This window comes from Pelophylax lessonae, assembly GCF_965119305.1.
Source record: "Pelophylax lessonae genome assembly, chromosome: 6".
In the NCBI taxonomy this organism is placed as follows: domain Eukaryota; kingdom Metazoa; phylum Chordata; class Amphibia; order Anura; family Ranidae; genus Pelophylax; species Pelophylax lessonae.
The window spans coordinates 10,536,033-10,555,531 of NC_138773.1; the positions used below are offsets into that span (position 1 = coordinate 10,536,033).

At 41.9% G+C, this 19,499-nt stretch overlaps 1 protein-coding gene across 1 annotated transcript in view; it reads left to right on the top strand.

Annotated features, from left to right (window-relative positions):
• Positions 1 to 1,564: 1,564 nt before the first annotated feature.
• The window catches only part of LOC309557619 (uncharacterized protein), a gene marked incomplete at its 3' end in the record, with an annotated part of 129,012 nt that continues 111,077 nt past the window's right edge, over positions 1,565 to 19,499 (top strand). Inside the window, exon 1 of the mRNA XM_082260410.1 lies at positions 1,565 to 5,173. Coding sequence (XP_082116536.1) covers positions 1,608 to 5,173 — 3,566 coding nt within the window. The 5' untranslated portion in view covers positions 1,565 to 1,607. The remainder of the gene's footprint in view (positions 5,174 to 19,499) is intronic.

Genomic DNA, 19,499 nt, shown 5'->3' on the forward strand with positions numbered 1-19,499 from the left:
AAAACATCAGACTCCCTGCTGACTTTGGCTTGTGTAAGGTAGTCTGTGTTCAGGGTCATTTCTTTGTTTTGTTCCATTTTAAGTACAGAAATTTGCTTAAAAATATATGTATAATTTCTTTATATTTGTTTGTCGTTGGTGTTCTAGTAGTAGTCCTACCTTGTGTCCCTGTTTGCTTGAATCCTCAGCCTTTGATGCTCTCTGATGCTGGGTACTCGTCTACTGGATGGTCTTGGAGTTCTTTGCACTTTTGTCTTTATTCTCTTGTTTTCCGTTAAATTCCATTCAATTATTTCTTCTTGTTCATGTCTGTCTGGCATGTAGTTTCAGATTTCCTAGGTTTGTCTTTGCAATTTTGCCCATTGCAAGGTATAAAAGGTAAAAGTTTCAGGAGCACATCTTTAGTGCTGCTTCTATCTCTCTCTCTCTCTTCTCTCTCTCTCTCTCTCTCTCTCTCTCTCTTCTTTCTTCTTCTCTCTCATGATATTATTATTGAAGATAATTCGATATATTTAAAATAATTTCCAGAGAAAGAAATCCTGTTGAAGGAGCTGCTGGAGAAGATGAAGATTGAAACTAAACAAATCTCAAAACTGACTCTACAGAAAGTTCTTGAAATTGGTCCTGAAAGTTTGTCAGATGCGCCTTCTGATCAAAACGCATTATCATATTTTGTAAGAAGACTCATGTCACTGAATGGGGAAGCCAGAAACATAAAAAATATTTTTATGAAATCAGAGGAGAGTGAGAGTAATAAGGATGACCGCTTTGTGTTTCTTGTTGAAAGTGACTCACAAAATATCCACCCTCTTGATGTGGTTTCTGTTGCCTTTCATTGCTCAGACCACTTCCTGCAGCAAGAAATGATCTCTAAAATGTCAATGTGTCAGTTTGCCGTCCCTCTGCTGCTGCCTGATGGCCCAGAATGCACCTTCATGCTGTGGGCAATGAGGGGCATAGTAAAGAAATGGAGACCTCAGTCATTAGCAGACAGCAAAGGATTTATGGAGGGCAGCTTGGTTAATGTTCCCATGCCAACTATCTCATTTGTAAGACTGGAGAATTGTAGGCTATCGAAGTCAAAAATTCTAAATCAGCTTTTGGGCACAACACAACACCAACATGAACATTTTATCCACAGGGATATGGAAGGTGGAAATGCTGCAAGGAAAATATCAGATGGGTTGGTGGAAATTTCCTGGTATTTCCCTGGAGGTAAAGGTAAATTTCCAGAGCCCGTGGCTTTTACAAATCTTCGAGGAAAACTTCAGTCTAACCTGAAGCAGTTTAACTTTCTGACAGAAATCTCATCAGTCATTGTGATTCTTACAGAAGGTATCAGTAAAGACCAGTATGAGCTGTTAATGAAGTATAATGGCTACAATACAAAATATATCTTGATAATTATCCTAGAGGACAACAGGATGAAGGACGACACACAAAAAAGACTACAGCTCTTGGCACCTGTGCTAAATTTAACCAAAGACAATGTTTTATTGATTCCAAGAAGTACAAATGAGACAACGGCTGGTTTAAAGATTTATTCTTCTATCTATTTACTTCTGTCGATAGTTCAAAATAACCTCAAAACTCTCAGTCTAGAAACAATGTCGAAACAAGCCTCCAGACATGGGATCCGAATAGATGAAGACTTCGAGGAGTGTCAGAAAGCTAAATTTACAGCAAAAGAAATAACAGATGAAATAGAAGATGTTGAGAAATACAAGAAAGAAACCATGAAACTACAAGCAGAGCCACTAAAAGAAATGGCCAAATTAGAAAAGGAGATGTGCCAAATGAAAGGACAAGGGAATAATAATGGGGAGAAATACAAATCTAACCTCCGAAAAAAATGTAACTCCATAAGACAAAAGCAATGGGAATGTGACATTCCAAGTGGAATATCCAAATTTGTCAATGCAATCAGATCAACAAATCGATCTGAAAAGTTCTATTTTTTACAGTGGTTGAAATTTTATCTTGATGTTGAGGCAAGAAAATGCCTTTACCCTTTACAGGCTCAATATAAGGAAAAATGTAATTTACCTGGGAAACACAAAGAGCTTGTCGAGTTGGATCAGAGGATATCTGATAGTTCATTGGGAATTGAGCACTTTTTGAGAGAAGTGGGTCAGTTCTATGAAGCCTGGCATTTCATGGGAAAAAAAGAAAAGTCAACAGACATAAACTTTGAATCTCTTCCTAAAATAGCTGCGGATCTCCTGCTGGATGGATTTCCTCTGGAGCTTATAGATGGAGATGCCTCCAGAATTCCTTTACAGTGGATAAAAGATGTATTGAGAGAGTTGGATAACAAAGTTAAAGGAAAAAACAGACTGAGAGTAATAACAGTTCTTGGGGTGCAGAGCACAGGGAAGTCCACCCTTCTGAACACCATGTTTGGGTTGCAGTTCCCGGTGGCCAGCGGACGATGTACACGAGGAGCCTTCATGACTCTTCTGAAAGTGAAGGAACATTTCCACAATTATTTGAGGTGTCAGTTCATTTTGGTGATAGACACTGAAGGATTGAAAGCTCCAGAATTGGATTCTCTTGATGGGAGCTATGAACATGATAATGAATTGGCGACACTAGTGATTGGATTGAGTGACATCACCTTAATAAACATGTCCATGGAAAATACAACAGAAATGAAAGATATTTTACAAATTGTCATCCATGCTTTTCTTAGGATGAAACAAATTGGAAAAAAACCCAACTGTCAATTTGTACATCAGAATGTGAGTGACGTATCAGCTCCTCTCTTGAACATGAGGGGTAGGAAGAAGCTGATGGACCAGTTAGATGAAATGACCAGAACTGTGGCAACTATGGAGAAAAAGACTCAGTTTAAATATTTTTCTGATATCATGGAGTATGACCTAGAGCATGACAATTGTTACATTGCTGGTCTGTGGCATGGAGTCCCACCAATGGCTTCAGTCAACAGTGCGTATAGTGAGAATGTCAATGAGCTAAAACAAAAGCTACTAATGTTCATGAAAGACAGGCATAATAGGACACAAAAAATTAATGAATTCATTTCATTCATTTCTGACTTATGGAGTGCAGTTAAACATGAAAACTTCATATTTAGTTTTAGAAACAGCTTGATAGCAAAAGCCTACGACCAGTTATCTAGAAAATATTCTGAACGTGAGTGGAAATTCAAAAAAGTGATGCATGAATTGTTAACTGAATCTAAGACACAAGTCAAGAATCAGTCTGCTAAAACACTGGAAGCCAAAGCCAATGAGTGCCAAAAAAAAGCAGAAAATATTCTCACAAGAGAGGAGAAAGAGATTTTAGGTTGGTTGGATGAGTATTTCAGCAAAGAGACAGACTGCGCCCAACTAATAAAATACAAATCAGACTTCGAGATCAGTGCTCAAAACTTGAGAAAAAGTCTTGAAACAGATTCAATCACCAAACTTAAAGAAACTATTCAGATCAAAAAAGAGGAAATCAGGATACAACATTTATATAGTCAGCAAATTAAAAGAGTTGAACAGAAGGCCTCTAACTTTATAGAAGATTGTAGAATGAAAAAACACGAGCCAAGTGATGCTGAATTGGAGGAGGAACTTGAAAGAATCTGGAATGACGCAGCCAAAGATCTAGACGTAAGTCATCGGCAAGTGCGTGATATCGAGGGAGAGATGTTACTAGTGCTCACCAAGGACATGAGAGGGAGAGGTTCTTTTGTTAATGCAAAATTACAGCGGATAAAACATTTTCCCAAACCTAAAAAACAACAAAATACATCAATCTGTGCACAAGCATGGGCATTTGTTAGTCAACCATTTAGGACCTCCAAAAAGGAATTCCAATATGAACATTTTTTCCAAATTGTGTTGAATGAATGCATTAAGTATTCAAAAAAACAAACCCAAAAAGATGTCGACTATGACGACACATACTGCATGGAAATATTGAAGAGAATTGATGAAAACTGTAAACATGATAATACAAAAAATTATTTTTCAGCTGATCGTGAATTAGACTTGAAGTTGGACATTTTGGGACACGTTCTTGTTAATTTTCAGACCATGCATTATACTTTTTTACAAAAGAACGACCCCCATGCTAGGTTCAATTCACTGAAGCCACTGTACTTTGATACATTCAAAAATGTTTTTCAGAAAAAAAACGAGAGCAAGAGCCTCGCTGAACGAGTCTGTAAAAACTTTTTGAAACCATCGCTAACGGATTATGTTTACAGAAAACTTGGAATTGAAATGGTAGACGACATTGCGAATAGCAAAGGTTCTGAAAAATATACTTCTCGGATGTTTTTCCAGTTCACAGTTCTAGAGAGCCTCCTGGAGGAAAACTGTTTCAAAAATTATGTGAAATATTCAAATGACTATAAAAACTTTGTAAAATCCTGGATAATTAACTATATTGTAAAGGAATATAAAAATATCAGTGATTTACAAGACAGAATTCTGTCTGATATCATGAACCAGGTCAGATCTAGTCTCCAAAATCCCCCAACTTTAAACCTTCAAGGGGTTTCAGATTTCTTGTCCCATCTGTGTGAGAAATTGAACAGTGATCTGGTATTACCACAGCAAACAATGAAGGCAATCATTTTTGAAAATTCAGCAACTATTGAGGATTTTATTGCTTACATGAGAAACAGTCTGAATGATACAGAAGAAGAGATCCGAGCAGAACTGAAATCTCTAAGTATAATAGATATTCTTTCCAGACTTGAAGTGAAGCCTCAGGATGAGCTGTTCAAGAAGGTGTTTGGGTGCGGGAAGCAATGTCCTTTCTGCAAAGTCCCCTGTGAGGCTGGAGGGACGGACCATAGGGAGCACTTTGCATCTGTACATCGCCCAGAAGGACTAGGATGTTACAGATGGATCACAACCGAAGTTCTTTGTCATGATATCTGTACGACCTCTGTGGTTGGAAATACAAAGTTTAAGAATGATCTCACCAATGGGAAATATCATCCCTACAAGGATTATAGAGATTTCTACCCAGACTGGAAAATTCAACCTGATGAGAGCATTGAAGCTTCTGACTACTGGAAGTATGTTTTCAAAGAGAACAATGAGAAGTTTGCATCAACGTATAATGCCAAACCAACCAATTATCCTGAAGAATGGAATAGTCTCACCAAAGAGATAGCAAAGGAAAGTCTCAAAAAAACCTTCAATATGTAACAAGACAGGATGAAATGTATGTCTCTCATCTAATGGTTATACAATGCTCCAGCATATAAAGAAAGCCAGAATTACATTATTTGACTATTTTTCACATGTTCCTCTTTCTCCTGCATGTGCTGTTCAAGAATGTGAAGTCCATACATTACATAGCCAAAACTTTCTGGACTACTGATAATTACATAATTACTGATATTAGCTTGTTGGACAATCTATTGGACAATCTATTGCAAAACCATGAGAATTAATAAGAAGGTGCCCTTTTTCCCTCTTCTGGGGTAACTTTGCACAAGATGTTAGAGGTTGTCTGTGGAAATGTGTGCCCATTCGTGAGGTCAGGTACTAATGTTGAATGAGAAGACCTGGATCACCATCGTCATTCCAAAATGATCCCAAAGGTGTTCAGTAGGGATGAGGTCAGGGCTCTGTGCCGGACAACCAAGCTTCTCCACATCAATCTGGTCAAACCATGTCTTTATGGTGCTGGCTTTGTGCATAGTTTTGCTGGAACACGGACATATACAAGACTGTTGCCATAAGTCTGGAAGTACAGGGGGAAGCTTTCATCCAAATGAAAGTCTGTGAGGTCAGGTACTGATGATGGGTGACAAGGGGAGAGAACCACAAGCACCAATCTGAGTGTAGTATAAAAGCACTTTAATATGGGGCAAAAGCTATGTTGCTCACAAGAGTAATGTAAAAACAAGCATCAAACAAGAGTTGGAGGTCCTGGGCATCAGGCATCTAGGGGATCCCTCTGTAACCGGGCGAAGCTTGTGAAGGGGAGCAGAGGTCTCCTGTATGCTGGCAGGAGGCTATCCTGATCCATGGGCTGCTGTAGCTATGATCGTCTGCACGTCCAAGGGGCGTGACGTCCCTTCCAGGATGCCGAGCTTGCAGACAAATGGCGACGCGTTGTGGAGCATGAAGGAGCGCATGCTCCGCAATGCATCACCATTTGTCTGCAAGCTCAGCATCCTGGAGGTGACGTCACGGCCCTTGGACGTGCAGACGATCATAGCTACAGCAGCCCACGGATCAGGATAGCCTCGTGCCAGCATACAGGAGACCTCCGCTCCCCTTCACAAGCTTCGCCGGGTCACAGAGGGACCCCCTAGATGCCTGATGCCCAGGACCTCAAACTCTTGTTTGATGCCTATTTTTACACTACTTTTGTGAGTAACATTGCTTTTGCCCCATATTAAAGTGCTTTTATACTACACTCAGATTGGCGCTTGTGGTTCGATCCCCTTGTGTTTTATGACAGAGCCGTTTCTCCCTCTACTGCCAGCAGCCATCTCAGTGGACAGTCTTTCCATCTGAACTTTTTTAAACCCCCCCCCCCCCCCCCCAGGTCAGCAAGGACTGCTTGAGCACTACTGGTGATCTGTTTGCGCCATTACCCCTAATTTGACTGATGATGAATAAGAAGACCTGGTTCACAATCTGTGTTCCAGTTAATCCCAAAGGTGTTCAGTGGGTTGATGTAAGGGCTCTGTGCAGTCCACTTGAGTTCCTCCACACCAAACTGCTCATGGCGTTATGGAGCTGGCTGTGTACATCGGGGCACAGTCATGTTGGAACAGAACGGGTCTTAACCAAACTGTACCACATGGTTGAAAGAGCACAATTGTCTACAATGTCTTTGTACTTTAAAGTATTAACAGAAACTTTCATTGGAAACCCCTGAACCTTCTTCTTTTTTTTGGGGGGGGGGGGGGGGGGATGTACATACCCTTGGCCATATATTGTGGCTTCTAATGGAAGATTTCCTTTCATAATTTTGCAGCAGTTGAATTGAAATCTCTAAATGAATAGTTGAATTTCCTAGAATATATATTTCTATGTTGTGCATAATATTCTTTAAAGCAGTGGTCCTCAACTCCGGTCCTCAGGGCCCGCTAACAGGCCAGATTTTAAGTATTACCTTGGGGAGATGCAGACTCGAGTACTGCAATCACTGAGCAGCAAATTATATCACCTGGGATGTATTTCAGTTATCTTGCAAACCTGTGGAATGGGTAAGTCGCGCTAATGAGTGATGTTGTCAAATATTTACATAAATGTCAAATCATATAAATCGTGAAGAAGTGTCCACATAGACTGTTCAATGGTCAACTAAATGTCCCAAAACTCAGGAGTTCTTCCAAACTCTTCAACTTGAAATATGAGCCACCAGATGAGTGATCTCCTTACCAGATAGATAAAGGAAATTGGCCCTCAAAACACCAGATGAAGTGGATCTGCAGCCTCGAATCCAAAAATTGAATCGGTTCCCCGATAATGTTTGCATGTGGAGAGAAATTAAATATCCATAGCGTGACACTGTATGACAATCTCTCAAACACCCAATATGTGAACCTTCACTAAGAAGGTGAAAGGAAAGGCCACCACACCAGTGCAATTATCACTGCCAACGGCCAGGTGATACGTGAATAAGACAGCCCAATAACCACCAAGAGGATATAGAACCGCCACCAAAATCACTGCCTCTTACCAGAGTCTGATTAATGCAAGCCAAACAATCACAAAAAATGACTTCAGTGTGTGCCAAACACCATATGGAAATAGATGCAGCAATGTGAAGAGACACTCAGAGGTCTGATGATCTAGACCAAAATCACTGCCGCTTACCAGACTGTGACAGGTGACAAGCAAAAGGGTCTCAAACGATCCTCTGGATAACTGATGTCAATTGCTCCAAGTCCAGCCGACTGTATCTAATGCTTGCTTGTTCAGTCCTTCAGGTTTCTGATTGCCCCAAGCAAAGACTATGTTTTCAGCCCTTCTTACAGAGAGGCTGTGGTAAGTGATCTCAACCTGTGCTCGTTAAAGACTTTGCAGTGAAGGTTCACATATTGGGTGTTTGAGAGATTGTCATACAGTGTCACGCTATGGATATTTAATTTCTCTCCACATGCAAACATTATCGGGGAACCGATTCAATTTTTGGATTCGAGGCTGCAGATCCACTTCATCTGGTGTTTTGAGGGCCAATTTCCTTTCTCTATCTGGTAAGGAGATCACTCATCTGGTGGCTCATATTTCAAGTTGAAGAGTTTGGAAGAACTCCTGAGTTTTGGGACATTTAGTTGACCATTGAACAGTCTATGTGGACACTTCTTCACGATTTATATGATTTGACATTTATGTAAATATTTGACAACATCACTCATTAGCGCGACTTACCCATTCCATACGTTTTTGATTGTTTGTCGCAATTTAAGTCGCTGCTGGAACACAATAGTTAGCGCAGTTATATTCCATACCTAATCTTGCAAACCTGACCTGTTAGTGTGCCCTGAGGATCGGAGTTGAGGACCACTGCTTTAAAGCACTTTACTATGTTGTTCAGTTTGTGGCACTACCCAAAATTAAAGCAACCTTTACATAACTATGTATACAATTACAAAAGCTTTGAACCTGACATTAACATGAATGGTCTTATACAAATCAAATGATCACGCCTATGAAAATGCTGACAATTATTTCTGTGCTTGACCGAATTGTTAGATCAAAACATAATATAAGATTACAATTGGATATGTGTGTGCTAGCAGATAATCAATGCACATGGCAGTTCTTCTTTCTGTGCTAAGAGTTTATATAGTATATGTTTTACAAGTCCTTTTTCCTATCCCAATGAGCTCTGAGTATTTACAGCGTGTTTTAAAACAAACTGATCGAATTATACAAATGTATCTATCCACGTATGTGCGTGAAAAATAAACACTTTGCAGTATATGTGTGTATGCATTTTTTTTCCTCAACACCTTCATAACCGGTTAAAGTGGACCTTTGTTCACCTTTTACCAATAGTATAAATTTGGCCCTTCTTTTTATACATTTGAAAACTTCTGGGGTTGTGGTGGGGGGTTAGTTAGTACTTTTTTTTCCAGCAGGTTTCCACATCCTCATTCCTCACCTAGGCCAAGATGATGATGTGTTGGGTCCACACTCCTTTTCCCATCAGAAGCCTCCTGAGATCACCTCACACCACACATCCCAAGGAGGCTTTGGAGGAGACCTATCCTCTTGGTGTATCTCAGGCAGGCACAGTGGGGGGTTGGTAGTGACTGATTAGATAGTTACAGCCAGCACCTGAATCCAGAATGGTGGCATGAGTACAAAGATGACGGTAAAGCGGATTTCCGGCCTCTGGGGTGAAATTTAGATAAAAATACCCCCGGGACAGTCAGGGCTAGTAAATTCCACAATAGATAGCCTCTGAACTGTCCCGGGTCGCACTTACCTTTTAGAAGAAATACTTACCTTGAAAATGTATTCTCCAGGGCAGCCATCTCGGGTGTGGGCAGCTGAAGCCAGCGCGTCCTCTTCTGTGTCCTCTTCGGTGACATCGGAGTCCCAGAATGCCCTGCACCGACCCCACTCGTCACTTCTGGTGCAGTGGCGTCATCCCTGCACAGCTTCTGCGCATGCCCAGAAGCTGTTTAGCAGGGAATGACGCGCCTGCATCAGAAGTGACAAGCGGGGCCGGTGCATTGATTCCTGGGAGCGATGACGTTCAGCTCCCAGGAGTCATCGCAAGCCGGAAGAGACGGCGCGGGCTGCGGCCGCAGAGGGAGGAAGTGGAAGGAAGGTGAGTATATTTTCTTCAATTACAAGGTAAGTGAACAAAAAAAAAATCTGTAGCATCCATTTCTTTTTCAGGTGACACTCAGCAAGTGGATGGCCCAAAATCGTTTTTTTTTTTTTTTTTTGATTTTGAGGCCGGAACACCGCTTTAAGCTAAGGGAAGATGGTGCTTGAAATTTTGGGCTGGAAAATGTGTTTTCGGCAGTGAAGTTTGTCTTAAGGCCCCTTTCACACTTGTGCAACTTGTCCTGAGACTTGGGACTGCAAAGTCCACATGACAAGTCATACGCCATGATTTCCAATGAGTACTGTTCATATCTGTATAACTTCAAAGTACTACTATGATCTGACTTTGATGCATGTTTGAGGTCCAGGACCTCAAGATTACACAGGCATTGCTTCAAGTCCAATAATTAAGAACAGCTGCACTCTGTGAAACGTGCCTACCTGGACTGGTTGGTGTTTTGTTGTGCCACCTTGGATATCTCAATAAAAGCATTTAGAAATCCAGTGATGTGCGGCCATTTCTTCTTATCTTGATATTGCTTCAAGTCCAGTCAAAATTGCATGACGTTTAGGTCGCAAAAGTGTGAAAGGGGCCCTAAAGTGGACCTAACATTAGAATAAATTTCATGCTCACTGCAGCATTCTGAGCAATGTTTCAGAACATTTCCAGGTATTTATAACCTCTAACAGAGATCACAGTACTCCAACTGACAATGCCCTAATCTGCTGATCTCTCCAGAAGGACAGCACCAGCTTTTCCAGGCATCCTCCAGGGTCACCTTCTGGATTTAGCTGTGTAAATTCTAATTTAAATTTATATGGTATTTCTGTGAATGTTGGGACTAAAGCCTCGTACACACGCATCGATTATTGGCCGGGAATTTTTGGCCAACGTCCGATCGGCCGATTTTCGGCTTGTTAGTATGATGCTTCCGACAACCGACTCCGACTTTTCGGCCGAAAAAAATCTGGTGTGCAGGCTATAAAATTTTTGTTGGCCGTCGACACAAGGGCCGATTTTACTCAGTCAGTACAGATTTCGGCAGACAAAAATGTGATGAACAAGACTGGGCATGCTCAGAGAAGAAAAAACACACGGAAAGTAAACCAGCACATGACATCACTTCTGAAGTAGATTTTTGTTGGCAGAGAAAATTCGTGTGCAGTCTAAGCACATTCCAACCAACAAAACACCACTCTGGACAAAAGTCGGACGATCGGTCGGCCGATAATCGTTGCGTGTGTACGAGGCATAAGATTAATTTGTTTTTTTTTCAGTAGGTCATGGTAATGTTAGTAAGTATAAATCTTACATGCAAAAAAAAATGTTTCTATTTTGTGTCCGCTTTCCTTTGGCAAAAAAAAAATCAGGCAATATCCTTTATCACCAAATAAAAGCCCAATTTTTCCTAAATAATGTGTTACAATTCACCTGAATACACTAAGGATTTGCTAACATGTGACCAAATAAAAGTGATGTACGAGTTGCTCTTGGCAGATAGACCCTCCAATAATCATGAATTTCAAAGTCTAAATCAAGATTTGGACAAAGTCATTATTCAGGTTTCTTTGGATACACTTCAACAGCACTCAAGAGAGAGAATCAAACGCTAATAGGAAAATGGAACACAAAGAAGGCGCTTCTAAGTGCAATAAATCAAGACTTTATTATGCCATGTAACAGTTAAAAACACTTACAAGAGATGATTAAAAACGCAGGCTCGTCAATGTAAGAAATACACCCAGCAAGAAGATCTCCCATAACAGTCCTTGCAGGGGGGTTATGAAGAAGAAGCTAGTGCACATGCTCTAAAACGCATCACAACTCCCCTTTGGCATCACTTCTGGTTGCTTGCGTTCAAAGCTGGCTTCGACAGCGCGACGGCTCTTTCTGCATTTCTGATATGCCGCTGTACACCGCTGGGTGGTAGTGAGATACGCTGCAAGGACTGTTATGGGAGATTTTCTTGCTGGACATCCATCGTACGTTAATTAGCCTGTTTATTTATAATCTCTTTTAAGTGTTTTTATCCATTACTTGGCAAATTAAAGTCTTGATATATTGCACTTCCAACCGTCTTCTTTGTGTTCCATTTTACTAATGCGTTACAAAGCCGCAAAACCAAACTATGTTCTCTGATTCACACATGGCTCAACCCAAGTCACCCGATATAATATGTACATTAGAATGTCCGTGTGGATTGTAATATATTGAAAAGGAAACATTAAACTGAGCATAATGTTCCAGACGGGTATGTGGTTAGCAAGGTCATTCTAAAATAAAGAGTTATGATCATTTTAAATAGTTGCATTTTTAGATCATTAGAATTCACTTAATTTAAACTTTTTAAAATGTATATCATATACTGTATATTTAGTTTTCCACTCAAATTTCTTTCAATGCACACTAAAGATGTGATTTTTATTTTTTCATTTATTTCATTACATTTTTCAGAGGTGTGACTAATATCTATATCCACTATGACACCCATATTTATTTTCTTCTAAAACTATTAGCAATCCCTCACCCACGCACCTTATAACACATAAATGTCATCTATATCACCTGGGTTTTTTCATAAAATCATTTTTACAGTAGGCATCCACCAAACATATTGTATAATTAGTTTTATCCATCTTATTATGTTTGTTAATGAGATAATTGATAACCTATATGCACAATGTCCCTTATATACACATTAGATTATAAGCTCCATGAGCAGGACCCTCCTATTGCATTTGTATTGAACTGTATTGTAAATTGTGATGTCCCCCTTTTTATTGAAAAGCACTGCGTAAACTGTTGGCACTATATAAATCCTGTATAATAATAATACACTCATGAGCCATAACATTATGACCACCCACCAAAACCATTGAGGCATGAACTCCACTAGACCTCTGAAGGTACAGTATCCTGTGGTATCTAAAACTAAGCCGGCAGTAGCAAATTCTTTAAGCCCTGTAAGTTGTGAGGTGGACTGGACTTTTTTTTTTTCCAGCACATGCCACAGATGCTCGATTTATATTGAGATCTGGAGAATTTGGAGGCCAAGTCAGCACCTTCGCAAATTCGTCGTCGTGTTCCTCCAACCATTCTTAAAATCATCAGACCAGGCCCCTTCTGACATTGCTCCATGGTCCAATTCTGATGCTCATGTGCCCATTATAGCTGCTTTTGGCTATGGACACAGGGGCCAGCATGGGTATCCTGACTGGTCTGCAGCTACGCATCTCCATACACAACAAACTGTGATGTGACACTTTTCTATCAGGGCCAGCATTCACTTTTTCAGCAATGTGAGCTTCAGTAGCTTTTCTATTGGATCAGTCTACAGGGGCCAGCCTTCACTCCCTATGTGCATCAGTGAGCTTTGGCCACCCATGACCCTGCCTCTGGTTAGCAAGTTTTCCTTCCTTGGACCACTTTTTTGGTCAGTCCTGACCACTGAAGACCAGGAACATCCCACAAGACCTGCAGTTTTGGAGCTGCTTTGACCCAGCCATCTAGCTATTACAGTTTGGCCCTTGTCAAAGTCCCTTAAATCCTTACATTTGTCCATTTTTTTTACTTTTTTTTTTTTCAACACTTGAGGAACAACATGTTCACTTGCTGTCTAATATATCCTACCCACATTCAGATGCTATTATTACCAGATAGTCAATGCTATTCACTTTAGCTGTCAATGGTCAGAACATTTTAGCTGATCAGTGTATATTATATACATAGTATATATGTATTTCATATGTGTATATATGTTTTTTGTGTGTGGGGCAGAGTGTGAATCAATTAAGACCCTCAGAAGGTACCATCACTTAAAGAACAATTTGGAAATTCAAAGAGGTTTGTGACTTTCCATGCACGTCCTTGGGTTCAATAATCACTTGACCAAATAGTTATGAAATTATTTTTACATATCTTTAGTCAAAGTATTATAAAGTTTCTCAAAAAGAGGTTTGTTTAAAAGAAAGTTAACAAACTGGTTGTCCAGGGTGCTATTGTCCTGGACTTGAGATCTGATTTTTTTTGGCTAACGTGTTTTGCGGGCTGACCTGCTTCGTCAGGGCCTCAGATTTGTAATATACTGTAACAATATACAGAAACACATTTTACATAAAATAATCAATGTTTAATATTTAACAACAGGACACATTCTAGATTATACAGTATCTATTTAAAAAGTGCTGTGCATTCAAATGTGGATAAATATAACTGAAATCAATAAATATATGCAAAAGAATCTATATATACATATTTATTTATATATAATTATATATATATATAATAAATAGGTACCCTCATTGTGTGGATAGCCATAAATAAAAGTGTTCTAATCAGTTATGATCTGAGGTATAATGAAAGCAATGTGAAGCACTAAACCGTGTGAAAGTGCACACAGCGTGCAAAGATATCCAAACAATTGTGTCTTGTTGATCAAAAACCATGTATAATAAAATTAACTGGTTAAAAATAAAGACTACATAATAGTGACTGCGTTTCAACAACTGTGAACAATCATGAGCAACAGTGTGAAAAGGCTGCGACAGTAAGTGACAGTGTCTCAAGCGTGCATCCAAGCCCCCACTGTCAGCTAAATTCCAATCCCAGGCACTCTGCCAACACCTGATAAAATGTTCCTCTTTTGCAATACTATGAATGGATTATATGTAGTATTCCTCTTGTGGCTCCCCCTTTGGGTATAAGCTCACCTGAGTTAGTGTAATTTTGCGTTTGGGTTTAAATCCAGCTCCGATTTCCACTATGTATCCCTGGGTGATCTCCTCCGATTTCCACTGTGTGTCCCTGGGTGATCTCCTCCGATTTGTGGGCTGGGATGTGAATTCTGTTGCAGGAGAAATTAATATGTCAACCTGGATCCTCTCCTTAGTGATTGGGATATTTTCCTCCAGAGTGTAAGCTCCCAATTCCCAGGTGTCACTCTCCGCAATTCACATGAGAAAAGAAAATGCAAGAATCCATGATGCAAATAACGTTGAAGTAAAGAGTATTTATTAAAATAATTTAAAATGACTCACATGATTCTGGTGCAGTAGTGCACCAGTCTATAACAAGCGATTGACAAGCTCCATGAACGATCAATTCAAAAATCCTGCCGCTAGCAATTGTATCTGATTCCTTCACTGTTTGACACATTGTTCACCGACAATAGCTGGCTCTTTCCCAGGTCCCCTCTCCAGCCAGGTAAGCTAAAAAGAAAACAACAAACGGTTTCCGGGTCAGTGGGACGCCATTGAAAAACCAGGGGGAGACCCCCCCGCAGCCACAATCACCCATCCCCCAGGCCACTACCATTACCAGGGGGATGGGGGCAACACCCCCCAACATCCCAGAAACGTGGCAGACCGCCTAATGCTAAATTATGGTGTTACAATAATCATAAGATATGCACAACTCCAAGAAACACACAACAAAACACAGGTTTGACATCCGAATCAGATACCGCACCCCCCTGGAGACCAGAGGTGGGCCAGCCCATATGCCGGACAGCAAAGACATGAAGTGTAAGACAAACAAAATAGGGGCATAAGCAAAACATGTAGTATAGGTAGCAGTATTGGATCAAGTTTTGCAACTTTGTGTAGGATCATAATAGGTGATGCCTACATCCTGGTAAATAGCCGTCTTCAATGAAGAATCCTGTAGAAGGGCATACAGTCCTGCCAATGAACCTTCTGTATAGGTGAACCTTACAGGCAAAATATTAAATACATAAGGAGGAAAAACAAGAAATCTGTTAAAAGCCACCATCAGCCACCCATACAGACATTAGAGTTTAGCTGCACTAACCTAGGTGACAAGCAGGTGTCCCCAAGAATCCAAAATAAGAGACCAGGAACATGAGCTCCAACAGAGATGCAATAGAATAAATCCATTGTCTCAGGCAAAAGCCGCAGGATTTGACAGTTCATAGAAATGGAGAGCCAAAGTGTGTGGACACTATTCAGGCAAAATCCTTTGGTCTAGGTTCCCACTAGGATCTCTAAATATGTACCTCAGTACCCCCCCCCCCCCCGTTGCTTCCAGGGATGCGACTCCCCAGGTACCCACGCACATATCTGGTGGGAATGCCCTGTGGTGCGAGCCTTCTGGTCCAAAGTACACGATACCCTGTCACCCATGTTTGGCACCTCACTTGCCCCCGACCCGGCATCTGCTCTCCTGAATCGCAAGCCACCTAACCTTACCCACCGTCAATTTAAACTCTACCTATATGTCACGACTGCTGCAAAGCAAACCATCGCGAAAGCATGGAAAACCCCCACGCTCTGTCATCTGGCTATGCTACACAGGGTTACCCAAGCCATGCTACATGCTAAAACAGAAGCAATTTTGTTGGACAAACTGACCCCCTATGAACGGCTATGGCGACCCTGGATTGACCATTGCCTCCCACCAGGCCTTGACGACAGCCTTGTACTCACCTGATTGGGCGTTCTCATTACCGGCTCTCTTTCCCACCTGGGCCCCTAGGGGGTTTGAGATTCCCCCCCCGGGCACCTGCTGTTACCCCCCCCATGACCCTCTCCTACTTACCCTACTTTCTTTCCAACCCTGCCAACCCAGCACCCCCCCACTCGGCCCCCGGCGTACCCCATTAGGAGCTATACCTTGGTTTTGGTTGAGACCCCTTCTGTGTGGGGGTCCATCCACGCAGTGTGGCCTTGGCCATACCCACAGTTTGAGTATACCCTCATTGCTTTTCAGACAGGACGCCGGGTCGATCCCATTGCTGTATCACATAGTTACCTGTTATTTGAATGTTATATGCTGCAGTATTGTATTTTAAAGCGCCTTGTTTTATCACGGCATGTACCTAATATTTTCACTGCATATTACTGTACCATGTTTCTTTTACCTTTAATGAAAACCGTTTAAAAGAAAATCCTTTGGTCTAGAGCCTTTGGATGAGAACGGCAGGGGAGCAACATTAGATCCCACTCTCTTACCCACTTTTGATTTCTTAGAGGAGGGTGATGCCATGGGTGTATGAGAAGGGGATGCATCTGGAGAAGGGATACGAAATTCTCTGTACCATTCTATTAGCTCAAGCAAGGGCAGGTCCAGCTTCTCACAGAAGTCCAGCAAATCTTCAGGCATCCGCAGATAGAGTTGCTTCCCTTTATATGTCGCATTCAAGGCAAAAGGGAAACGCCACTTGTAAATGATCTCTTTCTCTCTAAGCAAATCAAGCAATGGGCAGAGTGCACGCCTGTTCTGCAAGGTTATGGGTGACAAATCCTGGTATAAAGTGATGGTATGGTTATTAAAGGAGATCAGGTCATTATGTCTGGCTTTAGGTAATATGTCTTCCTTGAGAGGAAAACTTTGCAAGCAGCAGATAAATTCCCATGGCGGATGCTCTTCAGAGGGCCGTGGTTTTAAGGCCCTGTGTGCCCTCACAAACTCTATAGCTGTATCTCTGGGTTGTTCCAACAACTCATTAAACATTGCCTGCAGTGCTGGCCTAATTTGAGTCAGGTCTACAGTTTCAGGCAAACCCCTAACTCTTATATTTTGTCTCCGTCCTCTATTGTCTAGATCCTCTAAATGCCTATTCATGAAGATAAAATGAGTAGCATGGGAGGACACTGCTTTCTCCATGTGGGCCACAGCTCTGTCTCTTTTGGCATCTGACCTCTCATTATTAGTAATGCGTCCTGTTAGGGACAGTATCTCAGCCTTCGGGTCTGTGATGGCCATGGCGAATGTGTGTTTGTTATCAGCAGCAATATCAGCCATCTCTGATAGTTTTAATGAGTGGTCAGGCACAATAGAATCCCTTACCAGGTCTTCTGAAGCCGAGAGAGAATCCTCGCTGTGTTCGGCATTCTGCCCAACCAGCGCCATCTTGGATGGGGTCCTGTCTTGTGTCCGGTAAGTCTGAGCGCGGTGTTGGCGGGCACCAGGGGTAGATCTGTCCGATCTGCCCATAGCAGAGATTAGGAGGCTGGAGAGGGTAGAATAGGCTGCGGGTGTACAGAGCTCCTCTAGGCTGTGACCATCTCCGTTATACGCCAAGCCACGTCCCCCGCCTTAATAACCTATTGACTGTGCGCTCAGCGGGCGAACATCCCGCTAAGTGCCGAGAAAGTTCAGTTGTTATGCGAGTATCTGAATGGGCGATGTTTAGTTCAAACTTATGCTCGGCCCAAACCGTTCACCTATCCCCAGTGGTGCCTGAATACTGTAACCCCTCACAGTTACTCTTGCTGGGTGCAGGAATGGGCCATGTTGTTAAAAATTGGAAACAAAAATTGAAATTCCATGCACCTGTGATGCAGGTGCAGAAAAATTGTTCCTTTGGTGTTGGTGGTGCCTGAACACTGTAACCCCTAACAGTTACTCTTGCTGGACACAGGAACAGGCCCTGCTGTTAAAAATTGGAAACAAAAATTGAAATTACATGTACTTATACAGGTGCAGAAAAATTGGCCCTTGGGTGTTGGTGTTGCCAGAACACTGTAACCCCTCACAGTTACTCTTGCTGGGCGCAAGAATAGGCCCTGCTGTTAAAATTAGAAACAAACATTGAAATTACATGCACCTGTGATACAAGTGCAGAAAAATTGGGCCTTGGGTGTTGGTGGTGCCGTAAACCAAAAACATTGTTGGAAGCTAGCATAATCAAGATTCAGGAATAGGATAGGCAGCATAGACAGTCTTCAAGGGATCCCAGATCCCTAGCAAATTCAATCTGTTATATCAGCATCAGGGGCTTGATAATCAAGGACTGATTCCTTTTGATAAATGTCAGACGGTCAACGGTGCCTGTGGACAGACGCACTCTTTTATCCATCACAAAACCTCCAGCAGCACTGAATGTCCTTTAGGCACGATGGAAGCAGGACAGGCCAGTAGCTCGATTACATATTGAAAAAGTTCTGGCCAGTGGTCCATCTTCAAGACCCAGTAACCCAGTGGATGCTCAGTTGGAAAGGTCTCCAACTCTGCACTTGCCCCTAGATAATCCTGCACCATATGCTGCAGACGCTGCCAATTGTTGCTTAAATCTAACAGCCCTGGGCACTGAGTACAAAAGATTTGTTTAAAGGCATCGGTCAGCCGGCCGCCTTCTCCACTGCTCCTCCTTTAAGCCTCAAAAACACGTTGTCCAAGAAATGGTAACCTCCCAGTGTCTGGAAAGGCGTTACACAAATTTTTCTTCAAGGGTTCCTCAAGATGTTTAATCCTCTGCTCCCTCTACAAAGGCAGGATGAGCTCTTGTAACATGGACCAAGAAGGGTTGCCAACCAGTAATGATCCCTCTCCTTGATACCACGAATCCTCGGGTGCTTTTGCAGGCTTTTCAGCATCAGGGAGCCCATGCAGTGTAAGTTTGAGGAGGTATGAGTGAAGAGGCATGAGATTCTGAGTCCTCTGGGTCACTGAGGATGACATTGTCAGGAGCAACCTCTCCCCAACCACGTACAACTCCTGGGGTTTCTGGGGAATGAAAACCATCCCTTTAAGACTGCTGTATGTTATCCTCTACATCCATGCTGCCACAGTCCTCCTCTTCTTCGTCCTGTGTGTTTTGTGGCCCCACAGGAATGTTAACTGCATAAAGGAGACCTTGTGAGGAAAGGAAGTCCTCCTGCTGTTCTGCCTCAAATGCCCTGTCCATGATTCCACAAAGCGTGTGCTCCAGCAGGAAGACTATAGTGATAGTGACACTGATGTGTGGCTCACCCTCCTTG